General features: G+C 29.0%; 1 protein-coding gene across 1 annotated transcript; it reads right to left on the reverse strand.

Moving 5' to 3' along the window:
• Nucleotides 1-454: 454 nt before the first annotated feature.
• On the reverse strand, nucleotides 455-26,851 carry LOC142334139 (UPAR/Ly6 domain-containing protein crok-like). Its single transcript, XM_075381940.1, has 3 exons — nucleotides 26,694-26,851; nucleotides 4,997-5,155; nucleotides 455-2,051 (listed from the first exon to the last, which is right to left on the reverse strand). Exons 1-3 carry the CDS (start codon nucleotides 26,755-26,757, stop codon nucleotides 1,828-1,830), a joined length of 447 nt encoding a protein of 148 aa, XP_075238055.1. The 5' UTR covers nucleotides 26,758-26,851; the 3' UTR covers nucleotides 455-1,827.
• Nucleotides 26,852-27,667: the final 816 nt, after the last annotated feature.

A 27,667-nucleotide genomic window follows, 5' to 3' on the forward strand; every position in this document is an offset into this window, starting at 1 on the left:
TAATAATGTTTTATTATGTCTGATGAGTAGACTTTGAATGACAACAACCAAAACCAAGGAATGAAAACAAAATTTTACTGCTTTCATATTGTCAACAAAAATCTGAAAATAGAGTAGAGTGGGCTAAAAGGAAAAACATAAAGAGATGAATGCCAGTTTGAAAAATCCAACAGCCGAAGTGATTGAGGGTTAAATCTGTAAATATTAAAAAAAACTTATTCAAATTAAAAACCTTTTATACAAAAATGCTATTTAGAATAATCTGAACTTATTTAGCTCAGTAATATTAATTTATTAATTTTTTTTTTCTGCAAACATTACTGGTTCAAAGACGTGAATGATTTTGTTAAAAATACTATTATATAAATGTAACTAATTGATTATTAATTTTTTTTTTTTATAAGTAGAATATCTACTCTTCATGGTTTATATTTTGAAGGACATAAACACATAATGAGTGATTTCACTTCAGTGTATTTTAAAAACAAAGACATTATACAAAATTAAAATTATTTTATGAAATACCTTTCTCCTTAACTAGATTTTAATAATTTAAATGACAATTTAACTTATGAATTAATATTTAGTGCTAAATGTTCCTTCTTAAATCATTAATAATAATGATAGCAGGGATTTATGAAAAACACTTATTTACAGTTGGACGGAATACTGATTCATTTAAGTTTTACTTACAGAACTAAAACTAAGTAAATAAGTAAATAACAAAGCACGAAACTGTGAATGGTTCAGCAAAAGGTTTATGATAATATTTGGTAACAGTTTCTTGTAACTAAACTAAACTTATGCTTGGGTTATAACAAACGTGTTGCATGCATACATAAATAAGTAAAAATACAAAGGTGTTCTTTGAGGTATGTCATTAGATGTAACTTTAACTGGAGTGGAGAAATATTATATATACTGTCTAGTATTGCACTGGTTAGTAATAGCAAAAAAAAATATTTTGAGATTTGTGTTTGGGGATAGGTGTATCTTTGACACAAATGTACAGATAATTTTTTATATAATGGGTTTGCAGGATGTAGTGTAAAGGATAATTACTTCTATGAATGCCTTCTTCAGTAACTTAACAATGTAGAAATATTATAAGTATGTGATTCTATTTTTTTCACAAAATGCAAGTCATAAATGAAATCTTAACACACATTGTAGATGGTGAAGGTAGTTAGTTGCAAATATGTGCATTTATTAAGATACAGAAAGAAGAAAACCAATAGTTTGCACGAGGGTGTAACTGTAACAAAACATCTAAATTAAACAAATATTGAAATAAAATAATCTTCAGCATCCAATCAAGAGTTAGCTATACATTATGTGTAATAAAGGCTGGGCTAATCTTAAATGGTGTTCTTAGAACTTCTTGAATTTACATCTATTTCTTCTCTGCTGTTCTTTAGAGCTGATTCTTTTTTTTTTGTCATGTACATTATCTAAAATACGTAATGAAATTGTTTTTCTCTGTTGTGCATGTGTTATATATGATATGATTAATGTGTATACATACATGAATTTACTTGCTAGTTGGTGTAAGTTATTCAGTCCTCACTGACGAATCTTTTTAGATAAAATAAATCTTAAGGACTTAAAAAAAAATTTAAGAAGCTAACACAAATTTCACATTTTAAAGTAATTAAAATAGATTCTAATTTTATATGTAAGTTATTTACATTTTATTAACATCATAAAACTATATTTATATATATTTTTAAATAAAATTTTTACAATTTGTTTGCTTATGTCTAAATAAATCTATCTAAATAAAAAAAGAGAAAATTAAAAATAAAATGTTGCACATGCAGATTTTATTTAGTACTGAAGTGTAGTTTTAATGAGTACAGTTAGAGACGGCACAAGAGCCATCATAAAAGGGACACTTTTCATTTCACTGCCATTGCAAGCATCTGTGCTGCAAGTACTACAGTATTCCAGCTTTACATAAGATGCCACACCAGATTGAGAACATGGGCCGTTATCATGACCTTTGGAAACCTCCCAGTTGCAACTTCTTTCAGTGATGACTTCATTGTTAACTGAAAAAAAAGATTTTTTTAAATACTGATCATTTTATTGATACTTACACATTTGCTTACTTACACAATGAGGGCTTATTACTGCAGTTGAGAAAAAGTTCAAAATCCAAATTTTTTTGATTTTGGGCTTTTTTGGACACTTTTGGTCCAAAAAAAAGACACTTTTGATTGCAATCAAAAGGGGAGGTACACAACTAGATGTTATAACAGTCATAAATCCAAAATTTCAACATTTCAACGTTTTTGAGCTATGCGAGATACATACGTACGTATGTACAGATGTTGTGCTGAAACTAATCAAAATGGATTCAGGGATGGTCAAAATGGATGTTTCAATTGAAATTTGAAAGCTGAAATTTTTCACGATTACAATACTTCCTTGTATTTTGTATGAGGAAGTAAAAAGTAATTTCAGAAATTTCTCTATAGAACAGAGGAAAGGAGGTATCAAGGAAAATGGACTACTACAATGACAGCAGACTATTGCTGGATGTTACACCGACATGAACACTATAAAGAACATAGAAGGAAAAGTGCAAAGCAGAATATAAGCCATCCAAAGAAATTTCAACACATGGAATAAAATTGTAAATATTTTACATACTTCGTTATTAAGGGTGGGTGAAGAGAGGAATTGGTTTTCAAAGGCATGACGTACCTAATAAAAATTAATTAAATAAAAATAGGTTAATTTAAAAATGCAGTATAATAGAAATTAGGCCTATTTTGTGGCAATTTTCGTTAGAAATTAAGGAGTAAATGACCCCTCTCTTCAGACTACTCAACTGCTTAGCTATAAGAATGCATTGTATAAGCCAAAAAAGTGAATATATTATATTAATTTATTGTAAAAAAAAACATTTTATGTCTATTTTATAGTATCATATTTTTGCAATTTTTCAACTTTTTACAAATTTTGAAATTTGCGATTTGTGAAAAATCCTGATGTGATGGAAAAAAAGATGAAGGTTACTTTTGGAATCAGTGTTAAAATATACATAAGAATCAATTATCAAAAACAAAAAACATGACCATCATATGCTTGTGTTACGGAAACAAATAAGGAAAGGAAAAATTGTTACTACTTATATATTGCAATTAGAAATAACTATGATTTGTGTAATAGTAGGTGGTTAAATCTTGTTTAGGACCCTGATACTGAACAATGTTGTGTCATTGGTACTTCAGGTGATATAGATATTTACACATCAGTGTTTTTTTGGTCTCAAAATTTTCTTCTTATGTATTTTTCTTGGCCCACGTTAGGAGAATATCTTATGAAACACTGTTTAGAAAAACAAATTAGTTTAACACCCAAACGGTGTTTTCATTTTATCCTTGTTTAGTATACAAATACCCAAGAATGGACATAAATAATGTTATTTTAATGGTTTGAAAAATAAAATAAAATGTTTATTTAAATAGAAAATCACTTTTCTCAAGATTAATAATTTTTTATTATAAGTTATTTATAAAGGAGATTTTTGAAACTGTAACTTTTTATTGTTTCATCATTACCTTATATGATGTCTGATGCACTTAGGATATCACATGAAATATTCCATGGAAAAACAGAACATTTGCATCCACTGTCTCAATGAATGACCCTCATTCTTACAGGATAATTTCGAATCTGATATATTTGGTAAAAAATTGGGGATAAAGACTGAAACTTTCATTTTAAACCTTGATATAGGGGGGAAAGAATTTAAAGTAACAATTACTAAAATATTTTTTACAATCAATTGTGAGGTAAATAGTGGGTAAGAAAATGAAATCTTCTCTTCTTTTCTTTTAATTGCAAATTTAGAGGCACTTTCTCTAACTCTTAGAATATTAATAAGAAAAGAAACTTTAAATATTACATCATAATTTTTATTCAATTATTAAAAGAAAATGCAAGATGTAGAAGAATGAATGGGATGTAATTATCTTAAGTGCCAGAACAGTAATATATCTAGGCAGCATTATATGAGTCAAAAATCATTCCAAAAAATAAATTACAAGCCATTCTTAAGAATAACAATCACCCATGTCAGGCTTACTGCAGAAAGTAGGGAGTGAAGCAGTCTCCTGTCTGCAACTTTACTGATTCAAATGTATAGTTGCATACTGGTGTTTCAAATTCATTGAAGTGTAGGTGATACTCAGCCAGACAAGTTGCACCTCTATTTAGTTAACTATTGGTATTGACTAATAATGAACACCGTTTCTATCATAGAAAGTAATTCTGACTAGTGCCTCTTGATCTTCAGGTGCTTTACTTGCATCACAGCCATAGAAAGACTGTGACAGAGAGTTTAAGGCAAAAGATTAACATACTTCTTTCTGCAGTAAAATAATTCACTGTATATATATTGTTTCAACGTAATTAGGAAATAGTAGGATACCAGCTAGATTTCTGTTTCTTTTAATAAATTTCTTGCTATGTTTTTATATTATTTTAATCCTCCTTGTTATATTATTTTAATTGAAACTTGACATAAACTTGCAGTTACTTAAAATAAAATAATATTAAATGATTTATGACAATAGATTTATTTTTATAGCAGAATTATTTACTACTTAAAATCTGAATTTAAAGCTTTGGTTCCACTAAACACCTGACTATTGTTTTGAGACCAGTAAATATCTATTATTTATTGTTCATATTGTATAACAAAATGAAATGAGTTTTTATAAATAGTGAATAATATTATTTTTTTTTAATTTACCACGTTTCATTATTTGATTTTTGTTACTTCATTAAATTTGTTACTCGATAATAAATACCAAATTATGTTTTCAAGAGCTGTTTACAATAGCGTAAAACAAACATGGTTATACTTTGCATGTAGTAATTGATAGCAAGTCAACATTTTTTAATATCTTAAATAGTTTTGGATTTCTTAAAATCTTAATAATGCTAGGGTAACATTATTTCATTATAAAATAAAATGACTTACTTCTTTTTTTCAGTTTTCTACAAACTGCTAGCGACTGCAAATATGGAGACTGTGATCTATCTCTATCGCAGTCCATTAGCGAATAGTGTGATGCATTGAAGGGGTCTGCACAATGACGATCAGATTCTGATGAACAAACCCAGCAATGAATTGCTTCACCTGCAACAAAAAGTTTTATTAACAGCTTTTTAAATTTTTAATCTTAATGAAGAAATACATCGCACAATGTTGTTTTCTTTAAATAATAGTAGAAGATTGAATTATGTATTGAGATTGATGAAATATGTTTTATTTTACATTTTTTTAAACTGTAGTAATGATTTTTTATTTATTTTTAATATTTCATTTTAAATATTTAGGGTGGAGATCATTAAATAATTGTACTTTTAGCCACAAACTGTGTATGAAATTTCTTACCAACTTTTATATCCTATTGTTAATAACTCCCATCACCTTTCAGTTAAAATAATGACTAAATAAGATTCTTCCCAATAGAACCATTTTAAGTTTTAAGCCATTTTAAGTTTCAGTAAAATTAAAAAGTATACTCCTTAATTCTTCAAAGATATTACCACAATATTTTTAATTTATTAAAGAAAAATCTTTAATGCATAAATTAAATTAGATTTTTAAGAGGGAACTGTGGCTTTTACCTCAACCCAAAACAATTGTGATTAATGTATTTAAAAATTCTTCACATATATCTACCTTATATTTTTATCTAAATCCTCCATATTGAATTTTATATGTACCCTAACATTTTCTAAAATATAATCCCTAATTTTCTGTGATTTATTAACAGTCAATATATTGCTAGTGTTTCTAAAAAATATTATTAATAGGCTTATCCATTGTTAATATTTATATTAGAAAAGAAAGCTTTCACCAAGTTCAAAATATCCAGCCATAAGAAGGACATGATAAATTTGACAATGATAAATTTTTGTTTAAAAAAATGATGTTGGTATTTCTATGACAGCAGCAACAGAAGATGGTATAAAAAATAGAAATTGATGACCACATCACAAATGTTAAAATTTAAAACAGATCTTTATTTTCTGTTTTATTTTAATTTTAAAAATATTACACATGAATGTTCAATATATGATATTTGCATTATTTGAATGAACGTAATAAGCAGCTGACTATCAAAGGAAGAGCATAGAAGAGATTGTTGAAAAAGTTCTTTAATAGAATTCTAGTCTGTAATTCACATTATGATGTCATAGATTAGGTGTTGGGTGTTGCCGAGTTGGGAGGATGAAACAAAGCTGACGTAGTTTCAACACAATAAACATTCAAGGAAACTTTTACGCTATTAACATAATTGATTTAATTTGTATAAATTCTACTAAAGAAATTACACAATTTTCCAGCCTTTTTTCTGAATAATATAATTTGATAGTTTTTTTATATAAAAAGAAACTATTAAATCAGGAAATAGGTCGCTAAAACCCAAAACTTTTGGACGATATCGGTCATGTCCAATTCGATCAATATAACGAGAAATAGTGCTGGACAGAAAATTTCATACGATCTAATGAATTTTTCAGGAATTTGCTGTATAAACTGCCTGACCTACTGGTCAATTTTATAAGCTATTTATTATTTCTAGTTCACTCTACAAAAATGAAGGAATTGTTTAGCAGCGGAATTGATGTAAATGATGTGCATATTGAATATTCAGAACTGGTCCCGTTACTGTAAAGAAATTAGTTTTTTAGTAAAATTTTATACATCTCACTATTAGCTGAATGTAGTCTATTAATTTTTAAATTTTTGAAATGTTAAGATTGATTTTGAAAACTCTAGCAGATAAAAAACGTTTACAAAAAAATTTAACAGATATTTTCCTTATATAATTATATTAAATGTAAATTAGATTTTACTTTTTTTTTTGTCTTTTTTTTTGTCTTCAGTCATTTGACTGGTTTGATGCAGCTCTCCAAGATTCCCTATCTAGTGCTAGTCGTTTCATTTCTGTATACCCTCTACATCCTACATCCCTAACAATTTGTTTTACATATTCCAAATGTGGTCTGCCTACACAATTTTTTCCTTCTACCTGTCCTTCCAATATTAAAGCGACTATTCCAGGATGCCTTAGTATGTGGCCTATAAGTCTGTCTTTTTCCAAATGATTCTTTCTTCATCTATTTGCCGCAATACCTCTTCATTTGTCACTTTATCCACCCATCTGATTTTTAACATTCTCCTATAGCACCACATTTCAAAAGCTTCTAATCTTTTCTTCTCAGATACTCCGATCGTCCAAGTTTCACTTCCATAGCGACACTCCAAATATATACTTTCAAAAATCTTTTCCTGACATTTAAATTAATTTTTGATGTAAACAAATTATATTTCTTACTGAAGGCTCGTTTCGCTTGTGCTATTCGGCATTTTATATCGCTCTTGCTTCGTCCATCTTTAGTAATTCTACTTCCCAAATAACAAAAAACTTCTACCTCCATAATCTTTTCTCCTCCTATTTTCACATTCAGTGGTCCATCTTTGTTATTTCTACTACATTTCATTACTTTTGTTTTGTTCTTGTTTATTTTCATGCGATAGTTCTTGCGTAGGACTTCATCTATGCCGTTCATTGTTTCTTCTAAATCCTTTTTATTCTCGGCTAGAATTACTATATCATCAGCAAATCGTAGCATCTTTATCTTTTCACCTTGTACTGTTACTCCGAATCTAAATTGTTCTTTAACATCATTAACTGCTAGTTCCATGTAAAGATTAAAAAGTAACGTAGATAGGGAAAATCCTTGTCGGACTCCCTTTCTTATTACGGCTATATTTATATTAAATGTAAATTAGATTTTACTAAATTATTATTATTTATAATACTAATTAATTATCTCAAACTAAATATATAAACTTTTGCAACGACAAAGTGAACCAAATTTTATAATGAAATTCTTTTAAAAACTTTAATCAGAAATTTTTTTATATATTTTATTTTAAAATTGGTTTGGTTTGTGGTTGCAGAAGTTTATATTTTAAAATTGCCTTCATCACTGACCGTCAGGGACAAAAACATAGTATAGAATTATATTATTATTAATAATACCAGATCACTGGAATTTATTAAGAGTGAACTGTATATATTCTAAACTAAAAAGAAAGAAAAACTACTATTGAACTACTCTTCGGCATGTTTTTTCAATATTTTCTGTTTGTGTTTGTCATGCACACAAACACACTCATATCATATAAGTTTCCTTATTACATTCATTTTTACATGCGTAAATAAGAATATTTTAGAAATAAATCTTTTACCATATCATGATGTGCGTAAAGAGTCTTTATAACCGATGAAAATATAATTAAAAAAACGGCCTCCAATTTTTTTTTTTTTCTCAACATTTTGTGGTTACCTGGATCTCAAAATATGAAAATTCTGGCTTCAAACTTTTTATATAGCTATGCATACGTAATGCGAGTGTATGTGTCAGTATTGGCGGCTTCTTTATTCGGACTTAAATTTCAGAAATAGTTTAACCGTGAAAGCCGGTGTGGTAATTTGTAATTTGGAGGATTAATTGAACTAAACGTTTGAAAAAAATTGGATTAGACGTTACGGAATACCCACCGGGTTGGTCTAGTAGTGAACTCGTCTTCCCAAATGTGCTGATTTGGAAGTCGAGAGTTCCAGCGTTCAAGTCCTAGTAAAGCCAGATATTTTTACACGGATTTGAATACTAGATCGTGGATACCGGTGTTCTTTGGTGGTTGGGTTTCAATTAACCACACATCTCAGGAATGGTCGAACTGAGAATGTACAATACTTTACACTTCATTTACACTCATACAGATCATCCTCATTCATCCTCTGAAGAATTATCTTAACGGTAGTTACCGGAGGCTAAACAGGAAAAAAGAGAGGCGTCACGGAAAAATTGAGAAATACTATGTCTAAAATGAGATGAACTTGATGAAAATTTACTTTTTTCGTTTTTAGCCAGTATTTAAGAATATGTGAAATGCCGTTGAAATAATACCATTAAACATTTTTTGAGATAAGATTCTAGAAAAACTCTTCCTAAAAAAATAAAAATTTTAGAAGTTTTCTTTACATTCAGCTGTTTAAACCTACTGATTGGTTTGTTTTGAGTTGACTGGACGACTGGCACTGATCTATCTTTCCGAGAGTTAATGGTTCAAGAGTTGATCGTTCGAGACCCTGGTGAGTAAGATTTATTTTAACACTCTTGGTTCCTAAGTAGTTAGCAGGTCACAATTCTGTTGTTTAATATCATTAACAATACAACTTGACTTTTAGCCGCTCGTATACTCGTTACATCAACAAAGGATAAAGCTGCCAACCCGCTCCTTTTCAAGAAATTTTTGTAAGATATCCAGAAACATCAGGAATATTATATGAAAGAATGAATCAAAACCCGTTAGCTTGGGTTTTTATAATCATTTTTACTACGCCGACCTCCTTTGCGTCTCGCCTGGTAGTGGTAGCGTCTCGGCCTTTCATCCGGAGGTCCCGGGTTCGAATTCCGGTCAGGCATGGCATTTTCACACACGCTACAAATCATTCAGCTCATCCTCTGAAGCATGCCTAACGGTGGACCCGGAGGTTAAATAAAAAAGAAGAAAAAATCATTTTTACTACGTTATCAGATTGAGGAAAAACGCAAAAACTTATCAGAACATAAAATTTGAAATTAGAGATCGACAAATTTTTCAATTTACCTTTTTCCGTAAATGAGGCGTTATTGATTCGGAAGTGTTCAACTACTCCGTAGTTGCGGGCTTATCCGCTTGACAAATGTTTCAATGATAACTAAAGAGAGAATTCCTTAGTAATGAATTTTTGGTAATTTTTAACTGGTTTTAGAATTAGTTTTTATTTAATAAGAAAAAAAATTAATTAGATAAATCATTTTAAAAAAAGTTACATAGTGAGCTTAATAATAATTTTCAGTTTTATTTTGTTCTTTTTTTTTTGTTGCTTTTACGACCTCATGGGATCACTAGTTCAATTTCTGGGCAAGTCAATTTTGTAATCGGTTCTTCTTATTTCCGAATCGTGTGAGTTGTTTTATTCTTGCTTCTTTTCTTTTTGCCAACATCCTTTTGAGGCGTTCTGATCTTTGACGCCTGTCCTCCTCTGAATATAGCCTGTTTGATTTCTTTCTGATTTTAAGTTCAAATGTTATCATATTAGTTTTAATCAGTTTATCGTATTTTCTAGATTTTGTGATTAGATCCTATCTTCTTTGGAGATTCTCAACTCTTTGGACTTCCTTTATCCATTTCGGTTTTGTTGTTCTTCCCCAGTATAAGTTAATTATTTGGTTTACAAGTCTGGTGTTTTCTGTTCTAAGTAGGTGCCCCAAGAATGAAATTCTTTTTTTCCTAAAGAAATTTGTTAGTGGGGTTATTATTTTACTTCTTCATTTGGGATTATCCTCCACTGTCCTTCTACTATGTTTTTCTTGTTTATACATTTTCTGACTATCTTCCTTTTTATCTTTTCGATCCTTTCTACTTCTCCAATTTTATATGGTCTGAAGAGATTCTTGCTGGCGTATTGTATATCTGGATGAATTATTGTTTGGTAATGTCTGATTTTAGTTTTTCCCGATAGACATTTTTTATTGCATATGTTTTGGGTAGTTATTAATGATTTTTTAAGTTTCTCAGTTCTTTCTTGCCAGTTTATTTTCTCATTGATGTTATGTGATATGATATGATTTTCAGTTTTATTATTGTGGAAAAAGTTAAATTTTAAGTTTTGCGCAATTTCCAGAAAATGTCAGTTATATTGCTGTTAGCTTTTTTTATTAGCTTGTTGTTCGTTAAGTATCTATCAATCACTTTTAACGTTATAAATATCTACTTTTAGATTGTTGAAAGTATTGTATAAATATATAAAGAGATTTTTGCTACTGTTATTTTTTATTTGAAAGACAATCTGTATTGGTAAAAATATGTACATTAGATTACAATGAAAAGGAGAAAAAGTATTTTGATGTTATAAAAAACAAAATTTCACAACAAAGGATGTTTAAAAGAGTTTTCACTTTTTACAATATTCTGTTAAAATTTGTTTTTCAGAATATGTTACCAGATTTCTAAGTATAATAAAAACATGTATTATTTTATATTCAAAAGATAATCTGTTAGATAAATATAGTAAACAATTAACAGACAATCGATATAAAATTTTAAATAGAATATTATTACAATTGAAATATCATATTTATTTTCTAATGTTGCAACAGACTTATTCATTTTCTCTTAATTTATAAAGTGACTATGATACAGTTACATTCATCAGAATTTAAGTTAAATCTGTATTTTACTTCTGTTATTCATTTATCAGATAATGATTTATACTTTAATGCTCACAAAATATTATAAAATTTATTAAAAAGAAGGTAATGAATAAATTAATCTTTTAGACTTATAAGATGAAGATTAAATTACCGCAGATTTCGTTTTTAAAGGAATGGGTCGAATATTTTTCAGTTTCAAAGGTTTTTTGTATCCTATACTTTTGAATATTTTAGCCCAGTTTATGTTCTTTATATTACGCAAAGCCTAGATACCTAATGAAAATCTGTTCCCTGTCAGAAATATTTCATTATGCTTAGTTGATTCAAGTAATCTTGCATAACATGAGTAGGTGAATACTTAATTCCTATACGAGGTTTCGTTAAGATTCATTTATTTTTAAACCTAAAGAATCTTGAGCAAGATTCTTAGGTTTAAAAATGTCATGAGTTTATTGAACAAGCTAATATTGTATTATACTGTTCTGAGTGCTAATTAAAAAGAATTTTTTTCTGTTCTGTTAATAGGCTTCATTTTCTATCACTGAAAGTTATGTTCACTTTCTGATCGAAATTATTGCAATTATGTATTTATCATTCATATACTTCAACCTTGCAACTGCCAGCTCAGATATTTAACTTAACTTTTTTTATTTTTTTATTTCTCTTACTTATTTTATTTTGATTTTGTAGAAGCAGTTTTGAGAAGTGAACGTTACCTCCCGCCGCTTTTTTTATTTTGACATGTTCATGTCACCTCTAGAAAGAACCTTTTAAGACATCCGATTTATATAACATAAGTATTTAAATGTATTTATCTGAGTAAATAAATGTACCTTTCAACGATTCAAAAATTGTTGTTCCAACAATTAAAAAGTTACTACTGCATTTGATGCTGCAGTAATTTTCAGCGATGTGTCCTAGTAAAATAATGAGCTGCTGTAACAATTATAACTAATAAATTTTAAATTCATGAAATATTTAAATGTAAATAGTTCATGCAACAATTTTTGAAAAATAAAATTTTAAATAACAGTTATGTTTTTTAATATAACTTCTCATAAAAAATTTAAAAAAAAACTGGCCAAACTCGAATCTCCCCCACTGAGTTTCCACATTAAGCGTCATGTATTTCACACAGATAACTCGACTATCAAACTTTATTTATTGACTAGATTAGTCAGTTCCTTCTGGGCTTTTTTTTAATAAGCTTTGTTAAACATCAAAATATAGTTTTTTTTAGAGATTCACCCCTCAGAGTGAATCCTTACCACCCTGTACGGACGGAAAGCAGCCAAATAGCAGACGTGGTTGGGGAGAACAAATAGCAGAACAACAAAAAGCGTTAGTATACTGTGTTAAATATAAAAATAAATATTCTTAGGTGAATCAAATACATAAATATGTAGCAATAAGCGAAAATTGGAATTTGGTCCATTTACTAAAATTACTAACAGACCGGATATGCCACATAATAAAAGGTATAACAAGAGAAAACGTAAAAGGTAGCCAGAATATACTACTCTGGAAATTTTCTAAATAAAAAAACAAAAGCATACTTCTCATAAGTCATCATTGATATTTAGAAATTTCCACCATGGTTGGTAGAGGAGTCCCTCGCCCCATCATCAATCAACCAAAGCAAAGGCTGTTCCCTAATCAACACTACAAGCCCTACTCAGCGCTTATATATGTAAAATTCATATGTATTTCTTATTTCCCTCAATAAAAAAAAATGAATTATTAAACTTAAAATCGGTTAAAACAATTTCGTCGTAAAATTTTAAATCGTCATAATTAAAAATAATATACAGTTAAAACCTTAAGAAAGAGTTAAAATCTAGTTAAAATTAAATACAATCCAGATAAAACTAAAAGTAACTAAACAACTTCATCGTTGGTGAATTTAAAATTCTTGAATCAATTAATAAAAAGAGGTTAAAATCGAGCAATATATATATAATTACAAAAGTTTAATTAATATATAATATATAATTAATATAATATAATATAATTGTAAAAGTTTAATTAATCTCTGTTACAAGAAAAATAATTAATTTTTTTAGTAGTAAAGATTTTTTTCATGAAACCTACAAACATCCACTTCTTCGTACAGCAGGTTAGCAAGAGACATTCTTCTACACAACAGAAAAGCATCAGCTCTAATACGTTCTATAAAATAATAAAAGTGTCGTAAATTTCCGCTAGATGCACGTAGACCAACAGATAATTAATCTGCTAGACTTTAAGAGATAATTGAGGTTCAAAGACCAGGAGAAGAAAATTGAATGGATAATTAATATTGAAGCGAGAGTGAATAATCCGTAGTTCGCCGAATATCGTTCTCCTCTTACTGGGATTAATTTCTAACTTTGGAATGCAACCAGTAGATGAAACGTTTACCAATATTTTCGATCATATAAGTATTAATACATAGATCAAAGTCACGCTTTTTGTTCCACATTATTGAGTCATATTCAAGATGAGATCGCACTACAGAAAATGTAAACTACATGTATTAGAATCAAAATGTCTTTGGCTATTCAATTCACTTGACAAGCGGAGATTTCTTTTAAGTTTACCCACAGTGGTGTCAACGTGGCATGTTTAATTTCGAATCAAAATCAATTCCAAGAACTCTGAAAACTGTCTTTTTTTTAATCTTAACGTAATCAATTTTATATGAAAACATTTTTTTTTTAAATTGATTGTCAAAATATTCGAGAATGCCATTGGATTACTTTGGCTATAACCTTTGCAAATTATCAACGAGATTTATAATTCTATAATTTTTAAGATCATCCGCATTCAATTGTAAATGATATGATAACTGATCACCAGTATGGTTGGTAATAATAATATAAACAGATGTATTAATTTATACTATATTTTGAGCATGGATTGTTCATTACAGTATGTATGTATGGTTCTCGTCGTACAATTATTGCTATCAACTTTAGAATGTTTATTTTTTTAATAAAACGATTGATATGGGAAGTATGAATTCAACATAGTCTATACCGACTTCATTTATAACCTTTTATCTCTTATTTTACAATTAATTTAAAGCAGAGTGGTAGTGGCAGAGTGGCGATTAGATGGTTAAACCAGCTGTTTAAATGAAAAAAAGTTTATATTTTTAAAAAATGCTGTTTAATTTTAGAAATTCTGTCGATAAACATAAAATATACAAATTTATTATGAAAACTCATCATTGAACCATTGTTTTTCATCAATTTCATCATCTATTGCGCCTCATTTTATTCTAATATTTTTGTATTGAGGATTCCCAAATCAACACAACATTTTGTATACATGTAAAGTGCGTTTATATTGCTGATATCTTCTGTACATATAATAAATGTTAACTAAGGTCGTTCTTTTGCGCGTATCACGCAAAAAAACTATTGGACAGATTTTAATAAAACTTAGCAGATTTACAGCTTAGAATCTTCTTCATTATCCCCAATTAAAATTATAACGATATTCCTTATGGAAGTTAAGTTGTTAAAGATATTCATTAAAGAAAAAAACTAATCCTTTTTCTTCAATATTAAAATGATAACTATCTTTCCTTAATGAATATCTGAAAATATTTTATTATTTTGTTGTTGTAATTAGCTTAAATAAGCAAATTTAACGAACTTTTATGGGTTTTGATGTTTATTTTGGGTTGTCAAAAGTTAAAAAATATGCCTTCAAGAAAGGGAAGTAACCTTTCTTATTATTCAAAGTGTGCTAAAAGAATGAAAGTATCCTGTTCAATAGTGACGTCACCGGAGCTGGAAGGTCTGCAGTAAAACTCGTGACAGGTCTGTTCCTAAGACAGAGCCTTGTGAAACCCCTGATTTGGTATAAAAGAATCCAGATAACTCACTGTTGCATATGACCTGGGAGAAGCGGTCTTCGAGATAATTCCGTAAGACCAAATAGAATGATCGAGAAAGGCTGCGTTGGAACGTCTGGAGACAAGGAGACGTTGAAACGTCAGTCTTGACAAAGTCTGGATATCTATCCAGACCTTGTCAAAGACCTGCTACACATCCAAGAAGGCCACCGAGCAGACTCTCCTTTCTTTCAGGCACTGTGTGATGACAATAACAGCTCTGTGCGATTGCTCAATCACAGAATGACCCCTTCTGAATCCATATTGATGATACGGAATAACCTTTTCCTGTTCCAAGGTCGGCTACAGCCTTCGAAAAAAAGTTTCTCAAATAACATCGACAGAATCGGCAGGGGGTTTACTAACCTGTAGGAAGATAACTCATACGCAGGTTTATCCTATTTCAGAATCATGATTACTTGAAACGCCTTCCATTCTGATGCGAAGTACAACGTCCGAAGGATACTATTAAAGAGGTCCGTAATGTACTTGATGGCCTTGAATGGGAGCATAACTAACAATGGATTAATTTCAAGGGAGGGAGTACTTTTTAAAAATAAATTAAAAATTAAACTTTATTAATCGATGCAACTCTAAGGAATTAAAATTTTCCGACTCCTTATTCTCAATAGATTGACGCTTTCTCAAATTAAGCAAATAAAGCAAAGAATTAACTCGTCACATAAGTTCATCGTGCAACTGCTCTCATTATAACTTATGAGTCAGAGATAGACATAATAGAGTTGCATTAGAGCTAAACGTACTGTACAATGTTTCTGAAATTTAAGAGTAGGAACATAGGGGTCAGTTATTTTATATCTAATGTGAGTGGGAGAGGTTAATATTATTGAAGACGTAATTGTAACAGTAAGAAACTAAAATTGCGTCATATAATTCGGGTGCTTTTCAACAAAATGTTAAATGAAATTTTATTGAATGTTTTCCAAAAAATAAAATAGCACGATGAATTTAAGTTTAACTTAAAAAAATATGTACCACGTAAATACGTAATTAAGTAAATATTTTATATTTTTTGAAATGTATGAGAAAGTATATTTTTCGTATCAATATATGAGAAATGTACTATTTTTTATGTTAAACTTAAATTCATCGAGCTGTTTTATTTTGTGATAAACATTCATTACAATTTAATTTAATATTTTGTTGAATATTGAATTTCAATATTCAATTTTATTCGTTAAGTAGACAAAACAAGTTTTGAAATAAATAATATAATATCAATTTTCAAATAAATACTTCAAAGATTTTCAGCATCCTATCTGGTTCATAATAGGGTCTGACAACTGGTCGGTCGATCGGTAATGTAACTATGTTAACAAAAAATGTTAGAGATGAAATAATTTTGTTGTATAAATAAAGTGGCTTATACACCAAACAATTTCGTTAGGCAGGTGTTTTAGATATCGGATCTAATAGTGGAGGGGAGGAACTAGTCCTACTTACCCCTTAAGGTCTTAATTTCAATAAGCCATATTAGCGCTGTCTTTTAACAACAGTTGATGATCAAACCGGCTTTGGGGTCGAAAATTTATACGTGGGTACTTATACGAAAACGAGTACAAAGAACCTCTGTAAGTGAAGTTGAAATAATGGCTTTCTGAAAATATTAACAGAAAAAACATGATTTCTCAGTGCGTTATGTATAAATTATAGCTTGCAGCAAAAGAAAAAAATTAATAAAGATTAATTTTAAATCTTTTAAAAAAAGAATAATTACAGTTAATCAATAAACTTTAATAAAATAAATAAAAATAAAATTTTTTTTTAGTAATTTTAAAAAATGTCTTAAGTAAATGTATTTTGTAATCGTTTCCTTTATTATCCATAATTAAAGTAATGAAAATAAATAATTTTTTATACATTATCCTGTGTTAATAAGGCTTTCTAAATATTTTAAGTATTTTTAAAAAAAAGAAATGTCAGTATAAAATCTACCTCACAATTTTCTCTGTATATCATATATTTGTTTATTTTCCATTTTTCTTGTGAATTTGGTTACCGAAGGGTACTTCAACAAGACAGAAAAAACCACTCAAAGCCGCTGAAGCTGATCTCAATGTATTAATTATTAGTACAGAATCCAAATCGTTCTTCCTTATAATTTGACAGTAAAATTAAAATATATGAATATATTACCTTTTTGATCAGAATTTTTTTTTTTTATCGTATGGTGTCTATATTTTTTTTAATTTTTACTAAAAGCACATATATAATTTTTATTATCGTCTTAAAATACATTTGTCATAAGAATATTTTTCCTTTATGTTTCACCGCTTCAATGTATCAGCATCAACAGGGAATGAATTAGAATATATTCTATATATACAATACTGAATAATGTTATATTGTGGTATGGGTTTTTTGTATGTGATGTGGATAATTTTCATTCCATGATGCTGATACAATGATGTGGTGAAACGTGTAGGAAATTCCTGTGGCAAATGTTGGGGAAGACGATAATAAAAATATATATGTGTTTTTATGAAAAACACATAATATATTTTTAATATATTATGTGTTATTTTACAAGCTAAACGAGCCTTCAGTAAGAAATATAATTTGTTTACATTCAAAAATTAATTTAAATGTCAGGAAAAGATTTTTGAAAGTGTATGTTTGGAGTGTCGCTTTATATGGAAGTGAAACTTGGACGATCGGAGTATCTGAGAAGAAAAGATTAGAAGCTTTTGAAATGCGGTGCTATAAGAGAATGTTAAAAATCAGACGGGTGGATAAAGTGACAAATGAAGAGGTTTTGCGGCAAACAGATGAAGAAAGAAGCATTTGGAAAAATATAGTTAAAAGAAGAGACAGACTTATAGGCCACATACTAAGGCATCCTGGAATAGTCGCTTTAATATTGGAAGGACGGGTGGAAGGGAAAAATTGTGTAGGCAGGCCACGTTTGGAATATGTAAAACAAGTTGTTAGGGATGTAGGATGTAGAGGGTATACTGAAATGAAACTACTGGCACTGGATAGGGAATCTTGGAGAGCTGCATCAAGCCAGTCAAATGACTGAAGACAAAAAAAATGTGTTTTTAGTAAAAAATAAATAAATAAATATTTTTACAGATATATATATATATATATATATATATATATATATGTTTCCCCATAAAATAGGATGATGCGATGGGCTGTTTGATGTAAGTGCTGATATTTTTATTTTAGCTGCTATTGGCGCAGAGCGAACCGAGTGTACCCCGGGCAGCTGTGCGCAGCGCGCGAACGATTCATTCGTTCGATCGATTTATATTTCTTTATTAGAACGATTTATCTGCAATGATATTTGTGTTTTGAGAATAAAAAGGAAAACGTCGGGATTAGAGATGTGTTAAAAAATTACAATTCAAAAAACAGCTAAAAATGTTCAGGATTTTGAAGCTTTTCGTTGTAAAAGTTTTTGGTGTAAGCTAAATTTATGAACATTATTTAGTTACAGCTGCCAAAGACATTTAAAAAAATCACGTGTAATGAAACATAAACCGTGCAACATTTTCACGGCGGGCCATTGGCCCGTCTTTTTTTAGTATATATATGTACATACACACAATGTGACTTCATATAATAACTTCAAGAGCACAATACGTCTAAAAATTATTTTTATGTGAATTCCTACACTATTGTGATTTCACCTCTTATAGTTACAATTTTGATACTAGAATTATTTTTAAAAGTTGTTTATTTTTATTTCCAGAAATCATTACTATCACTGCTAAAATTACGCACGTATATCAAAACAATTTGGACATTAAATGTTAAATACTCGTTAAAATGTATTTTTATCGCTCTATTAAATTACTGATTATGCAGTAATTTATGCTTAAATACCCTGCCCGATTAAAATTAGAAATATTTTGTGCTAAACAAGGGGCTAATGTATTGTAGATGTGTATTTAAAATCTTTAAGTGGTCACACATTAATTATGTTCATAAAATAAAAGGTATTTAGTGAACAAAGTTCACTAAACACATGCATTTTCTTCGAAATGCCAGACCTTTCATGAAATAGACAATTTTCAACACTTCGATTGTCGACTGACAGGAAAAATTGTTTTTTTCACTGACAGCTATTCAATTAGCACTCAAAAATTGTTTCTTGTAATTGTATTTTCAAATATACTATGACACCACTTGAAAAACATCACAACATTAAATATGATATACGTGAAAATTATTAATACTAAAAGACAGAAATTATATTACATGTAGAATGATGTTCTGCACGAGTGTGTTATTAAATTGAAAAGCTTTTGTAAGTTACTCCATGTACCGCTCCATTCAATTGGTTCCGTTCCAAATAAAGAATCGTGCATGAAGTAGATCATTTCATTTAACTTATAACATGTCTACTCGGTAAGAATAGTTACATTTTCTACCTTACCCAGATTTACTTATCAGCTATAATAAAGTCAACAAATGTGATTCAAGACTATGTAAGTCGGGACTAAAATGTATGCACGTACTTTGTTTTAATATTAATTTTTTTTTTTTTGTAAATCATTGTATAAATAATAAAATGAAATGGCGTTAATAACAATTTGAAGGTTTTATTGTACTGAATTTAATGGTTTTTAATGATACAATTTTAACACGAATGACTGGAACACAAAATCTGATTGAACTTTGTAAGTAAGGAGAGATACACAACTTACAACTGAGCTTTCGGAGTATAATAAGTTCTTATCGATTGGAATAATTGGATATTACTTCATAAAATGTAAGATAAAATTTTTATATTAAGTAAAAGGTTTTTTTTTATGGAAGAAAATTCATAACTGTATTGATTATAAACAAACCGCTTACTTTCGGTATTACAATGTAACTGTTACATACATATGAGATCACTCACAATGACAGGTTTGAACCTAATTAGGTCTAGTATAGGAAACTGTTATTCAGAACCTGTGAAAATGTAAAAGGTTTACTAAGCTCAACCGTTATGTGGTAGAGGGAATTTCTGTTTTTAACGATCACCTACACTTAAACGATTAATGAATTCACTTGATAAAAGTATATGCTATAAAGTCAACATCAGAATAACTCCAACGTAGATCAACTGACAATTGCTGCTAATTATTAAGCTAATAAAATAATCTGGCAAAAAAGTTTTGCTACTGAAAGTAAAAAAAAAAACTGTGGTGAAATTTAAAAATTCGGAATACGTCACCTGCAAGTAAATGGTCAATTCAAAGAATAGAAAGAAATTAGGAACAAATAAAGAGTCAACATCGAAAAACGGAGAATAAGTTTAGGTCTGCATTTTCTAAATAGATCAACAAAAAATTACCAAAAGATATAAGAAATTACTAATTTATGACAATTATTGTTTAGTAAAATTAATTGTAACATATTGTAATGTAATCCGGTGCATACTGGTGTACTTTAGTTGTTCGGGTTCAATTAATCACACGTCTAAGAAATATCGGCCAGACACTTACTAGACTACCATTTCATTTACATGCCATATATATCATCCTCATCTCATTGAGCCGCGGAGGGGTTACTTATTTTTCACTACTTGAACAGATTCCAACGTACACATAAGGGGAAAAATATTGTAAAGGATGACATTTTTAATACACTTGTATACGAATATCGAATAAAAAAATTAATTACATTTTTTTTTACAACATAAAATTCATCAATATTTGTGTTTCTTCTTGATCACACCTAGAGTGCTTTAAGGATATTTAATTCACCAATTTATGCATAGACAATTAGAAATTAGGAATTCACAAAAAGGGGGAGAAATCACAATATTACTGAAATATCCATCACCCATATCCAAGTAATAAAAAAAACAAACAGTTTTTCATACCAACCATATAAACAAAAAGGTAAAATTAAAAGATAGAATACAATTATAATCGCAAATACATGCAACGTAATTAAAAAAATTAAAATTGTATGTAAAAACATCATCCGTAAAAGGTCATTCGAGTATGCTGTCGATGTTCATAAAATGTATTTTTGTAATGAAATAAATCATTATTACAGAATATTTTATAAATTTATATATTTAGAGTGTACATTTTACTACTTATTAGCTACTTATTTTACATAATACTACAATGCTAACGCTAAATTTTACTACTTATTAGTTCATAATCTATATCTGTTATTAATATTTTATTCTAATCTTGAAATTTGAGGTAATCCTCCTCTTGAATATAAGATTTTGCGGTATTTAATATAAAGCTTAAAAAAAAAAGAGAAAACGAAATGTGAAAAAAGACGAAGTCAGTGATACCAATAAATTGTATCCAAGTTAGTTAACCAGATGGTTAGCGCTTCCCTTTCATTACGGAAAGTAAGAGTCCAAAGGCAGATCCTTCACCTGCCAAATGTAAGATCACTTACATTTTCTTATTAATAGTTATTTGATATTGTTTCCTAACCATATTTCTGTTATTCAGTCCTAATTAACTGTACATCCTGACGAAAAAAGTGGACATTTGTAACCCAAACTGTTACCAGGTAAACAGATATGCTTTAAATGTAAAATGTTGAGATGGCAATGATGACGGAAAAGACCTTCATTAGCCAATTACCGGATTACATAATTTCCTTAATACATAATTTCATAACTTGTACACTTTAAAAAATCTGATATGGACAACACGTGACTTCCTTGTACGCCTATTAAATTACATTTATACATTTAAAAAAAATGAAAAGTACATAAAATTTTATTTCATTAAAAACTTCGGATAATTTTTCTCTTTTTTTTGTTGATATTATTGAATTATTATTCAACGTAAAAATTATTTTACAATGAAAGGTTAATAATTATTAATAAATCAATACATTTAAATTTAAAAAAATTTTAAATACAGATGAAGTCTGATTCGAACCGATGTGCTAAGATCCAAATATTTCATTAATTAAAATTTAATTTGTCTATAACTCTGGAACCAATAAAAATAAGAACCAGGTGTTACATATCGTAAAATTCTCTCAATGAGGGCTTATAAATGCAGTTAAGAAAAAGTCTAAAATCCAAATTTTTGGGGGGATTTTGAGCGTTTTTGGGACACTTTTGTTTCAGTCGGTTACAATCAAAAGAGAAGATGCACAACTAGATGTTACAACAGTCCTAAATCCAAAATTTCAACATCGTACGGCTAATCGGTTTTGAATTATGCGGGATACATATACACGAACATACATACATACATACATACGTATGTACAGACGTTACGCCGAAACTAATGAAAATGGATTCAGGGATGGTTAAAGTGAATATTTCCGTTGAAATCTGGTAACTGAAAATTTTCGCGATCACAGTACTTCCTTTACTACGCACAAGAAAGTAAAAAGTATGCTTATTAAATTTAATATCGATCTCATATTATATATTTTTCATTAGGAAATATTGGAACTATTACGTTTATATTTAAAATTTTATACTTAACATTTAGCTGAAGTTTAAACAATCAACTTATGTAGTAGTTTTGTCTCTCTCTTTCTCTCCCTGCAAGCGCGCGCGTGTGTGTGACACTTAAAGCGTTAGTTTTTCGTACTCAAATGTAAAAATCATGTTTTTGAATATTAGTCCATCTAGCAGTATCTGATCATTCGTTCTGGGTATTATAGCTCAAGGAACTTACGTGTGTGCCCTTGAGCCAACGTATTATGTATACTGCATCAAACATTGTTTGCATCAGGATTCGTCTAATAGTACAGAAGTATAAGTAGTACAATAATCCCCCTAAATATATGTATTTTATCAGAAAATAATTGTGTTATGTTAATTATATTCTATAAATTTTCTTTAGGGGACAATAATTAATTAGTAGCATACGATACACACTGAATGTAAATTACATTCATTACCTCTATGACTGATACCTCCGAAGTGATGCAAGAATTTTTGCAGGCTAATGTTATCTCAGATAAGTCAAAATATAACTTCTGGGTAACACATATACACGTGGGTTGATTGAAAGATATTTGAGATAATATTATTCTAATAATACTAATTTACAAGAAAAAATCAGAAATAATATATGCTTTGTCTTCAAGAACATAATTTTTCTTTTTTCTATTCTTTAATGTATAATTAATAAAAATAATCAGAAAGATGGAAGAATGAGTATTTTATCTCATTTGACTTAGGACATAAAAATTACTGCAGAGTATTAAGTCGGTAATTTTTCTTCATATTAAATAAAATTACGGTATTTAAATATTTGCTTGAATTTTTAAAAAAATTCGATTACATATTTTATTAATTGGTTTTTATATTTATCTATTTTGAATCGTTGTTAATATTGAAAACATAAAGCATTACTTTGTAAAGTGTGGGGTTTTATAAAAGAATTCAAAGACAGAATTTAATACCTTAAACAACGAAAAATATTTATTAACTATTTAAGCTTACCCTAAATTTTAAGTAGATTTCATAAAAAAAGCTACTAGTTGTAATAGGAACCCTGATTCGACTTCCGGAAAATTTCGTCATATCTTTGCGTTTCACATCCCCCAGACCCCAAAAGTTTAAATATTTATATATATTTCATTTTCTTATGGGCACGATAACTGCCGTAATTTTGCTCCAATCACTTTCATATTGATCCTTAAAAATAACTCATCCCGAAGTCTCGATTGAGTTCATTAACGGCCAAAACCAGACCATGGGGATGGGCTTTTTCGAAAAAACAAAATATTGCTATAAATTTTTTATTAAGTAAAATATCGAATTCGTCTAAAACGTTCCTACTATTTTTATTTTTTGGATAAGGGCCTAAAATCAATGTCAGTAAAGGTTTTTGATATCACCAACCATTGGCCCAGGGGGTGAAAAAATGGGGGTTTGAAGACAAAAAACATACCTCCCTTAATAGGCACAGTTTCAAATCGGTTTAAAGTGGTCGTTAGTCCTCTAAACATTACCTAAAACTTTTGTCTGAACAATTTTTGATTATAACCAACCCTTACGGCAAGGGATGACCAAAAAGTTGCTGGAATTGTAAGAAGATTGGGCTTGTCGTATAATAAACATGTGAAATTTTTTCACGTATAACCGTTGTTTATTGAATAAATTAGAAGTTTTTTTTTTTAACTTTAAGGTAGAAATATTTTTATCCCCTACTTAGCATCGGTGAAATCTACCTCCGCCTTCCGGCGTGCCGAAAGGATTTTTTTTTAAATTATTTTTGAGAAATGTTAAAAATGTTTAAAAAAAACTTTTAAAATTAAAATTCACAAAATCAATGATATTATCCATATTCGCAGATATACATTTTTTCGCAATACTGATGAGTTAGAATCAGTAGTAGATGAGAAAGGAAAACGGTTGAGATGTAAAACAGAATTTCCTTCTAAACGATACTTCACCGTTTTTTGTGTTGTTGGACCGTACACATTGGTCCGTTTTTTAGAGGATGAATTATTTTTGATGATAGTTAAGCTGAAATCGTCGCATTACACTTTAAGAATAACATTTTATGTATTTCTTTCCTCCCCTTAATAGACGTCATTCATTTCTTGAAAGTCCAGACGTGTGATTTAATAATCCCTTGCCGATTTGCTAAACCGGTTGACTCCACATTGTTTGGCAGACGAACCAATCGATTCCACGGTTATTACGGGACATTATGACTGTAGATGATTTTGAAATATTTCATTAATATTCTGTACCAAAAGGAATGTACTGTAAAAGATGAAGTGAGGAAGGAAAACAAACGAAAATTTAACAATAAACTATATTAATTTATGGAATATGTTTCCAGAAGATATACAGAAGTTATTATTTAGTTCCGGAATGTTGAAAATTGCCAAGGAACACAAGTTACACATCAGCAATTCCATAAATTTATATAATCCTAAAATCTTTTCAAACATTATTCGTGTCCGCGAAAAAATATATGAACATGATTGAAAACATATAATATATGAACATAAAAATATACTGGAAGCATATTCAAATAATTAAGAGTTGCTCTAAATTTATATTTATGTGTTCAAGATGTTATATATTTTGTAGTAGATTAAGTTTACAATATTTTTCCCTACATCAGATGTATATTACAAAACTCGTTTATTTACGTGAGATATAGGAAGTATGTAGAAATTTCATGTAGGTCTGTTTTCTAGTTTAAAATTATATTTAATGATTAAATGATAAATTTTATAGTAGAAACGATAGTGAATTGAACTCAGATGTAAAGATATATGCTTGGTTTCGAATTATTACTCATTGATTCCTGTTACAAAATGTCTTTTTTGTGAACGATTTCCTAAGGCTAGCCGTAGGATATAAAATTAAATAAATATTCCGTACAAATTATGGATCCAGTGAAATTCTTTCAAAATAAGATAAATATATTTATCTTAGGTTTATCAACGTAAGATACGTGTATCAACGATATTTATCAACGTTTTAAATATTAAACTCCGTGTATTTCTTCTCAATTTTAACTTAATATAATAATTTAAACCTTACACTAATAATTGTTTTGAATACCTTATAAACTAGAGGTTTTGCAATAAACTCGTAAACTGGATGATCGTATTATTTAAGAAAACAGGAACATCTTTGCACTATTTTACGGTAGAAATGGATCATATGAAACAAAAAATATTTTTTTTTGCAGAAAGACTGTTTAAAATTTTCTTGTAAATAAAGTAAATATGTATTTATTTTATCTAGATCGGTACATAATTAGTCATTACATATATCATGTAAGGAAAGGGGTAGGAATGTTGCTCCACTGATTAAAGAAACTGACATTTGCTTGAAAGAACTAAGAAAACGCGAGAAAATGTTGATCAGAACAGCTCACAAAAGAAAAGTAATAAAAAGGAGTGATTATAATTAATATTAATAGATAAGAATAATAATTATTAAAAAATAATTATATTAATGAAGCTAAGGGAATGCAATAAATAGAAATAAAAAAAGGCGATACAAAATTAAACAAAAATTTGAGAATTATAAATTAACATCACGTAAAATTACTTTTACAAACAAGTAGTGTATGCATACATACATCTCTATTTAACGACTTTATCAAACTTTTAAAATACGCTCTACCGCTTTCATTAGCGAAAAATTGGATATATTTATCCGTGATTTATAGAAATTCTTGTACATGTTTATCTTCTTCTATGAATGGAATTGTCTTTACTTATATACGTTAAACGAGGATATAAGTATATAAAGTTTTGGTTCTGTAAACAAACAAAAATCATAATTGTGTGGAAATTTACACCTAAAGGGTTTTTTTGTGATGAGTTTTTCAGCTCCTTCAGTCCTTTTCACACCAATTTAATTTTAAATAATTCTGTAGACATGTTACATAGACATACTAAATTACAAAATCGATCTTATATAAAAATTTTTCTTTCAAATTAATCAGATAAAAAAAACTGAGAAAACTTTAGAATTTCAGAAATAATATAAAAAACAATAATATTAATAATTGAAAGTTATAGAATAAATAAAAAGATTTATTAAATTAAATTAATTATTACAGACCTGAGAACACAAACAATATAAGAAAGACTCCGGTTAGTCCAAGAACAAGTTTAATTGAAGCCATGACTGTGGTGTATGTAGTATGATCCTATGTAAAACTGTCACATGAACAGGAGAGCTCAATCAGTTCTAGAGGATCTACTCCCACCAGTTCAGAATTCACCTACTGACCTCCCTCTTATAAATGAATGATGTCAGCTGTTCCCGATTTTTGTAGTCATTTCTTTATTCTTTGTCTTTTAAATTTATCTTAATAAGTCTAGTATTTCGTAGTTTGACTGAGTTATAAAGGTTAAGAAGAAAGAACACACGTTTGTTTACTGTAGTACAGTTTCTTCATCATGCCTTTGAAAATTATTATAAGTGATAAGTTTTAAGTTACCCTTTTTAAATAGTTCGGGTGGATTTTAAATCGCTGCTAAAACAAATCCTTGTTTCTTTTTGCAAATTAATTTTTCCTATGATAATAAATAGTTATCTACTTACGCAGTTGCGTAATTAAATTATAACATTATATTTCATTGAAATGAGAAAATAGTAAATAGGGATATTATCAATTAAACTCCACGGGACAATACGCGCATAACAGAACTCGTTCACTATTCTCTACATGCGCTAGCAAATTCCACTGATCAACAGTTAATTGAGAGTAAATAGCTGATCCTTATAGTATTTTTCTTCCTGATTTGAAATATGAAATTAGACTTCCACGATCAGGCTTTTTTTTCCTGTTTAGCCTCCGGTAACTACCGTTTAGATAATTCTTCAGAGGATAAATGAAGATGATATGTATGAGTGTAGTCTTGTATATTCTCAGTTCGACCATTCCTGAGATGTGTGGTTAATTGAAACCCAACCACCAAAGAACACCGGTATCCACGATCTAGTATTCAAATCCGTGTAAAAATAACTGGCTTTACTAGGACTTGAACGCTGTAACTCTCGACTTCCAAATCAGCTGATTTGGGAAGACG

This window comes from Lycorma delicatula, chromosome 1, assembly GCF_047948215.1.
Source record: "Lycorma delicatula isolate Av1 chromosome 1, ASM4794821v1, whole genome shotgun sequence".
Classification (NCBI taxonomy): Eukaryota; Metazoa; Arthropoda; class Insecta; order Hemiptera; family Fulgoridae; genus Lycorma; species Lycorma delicatula.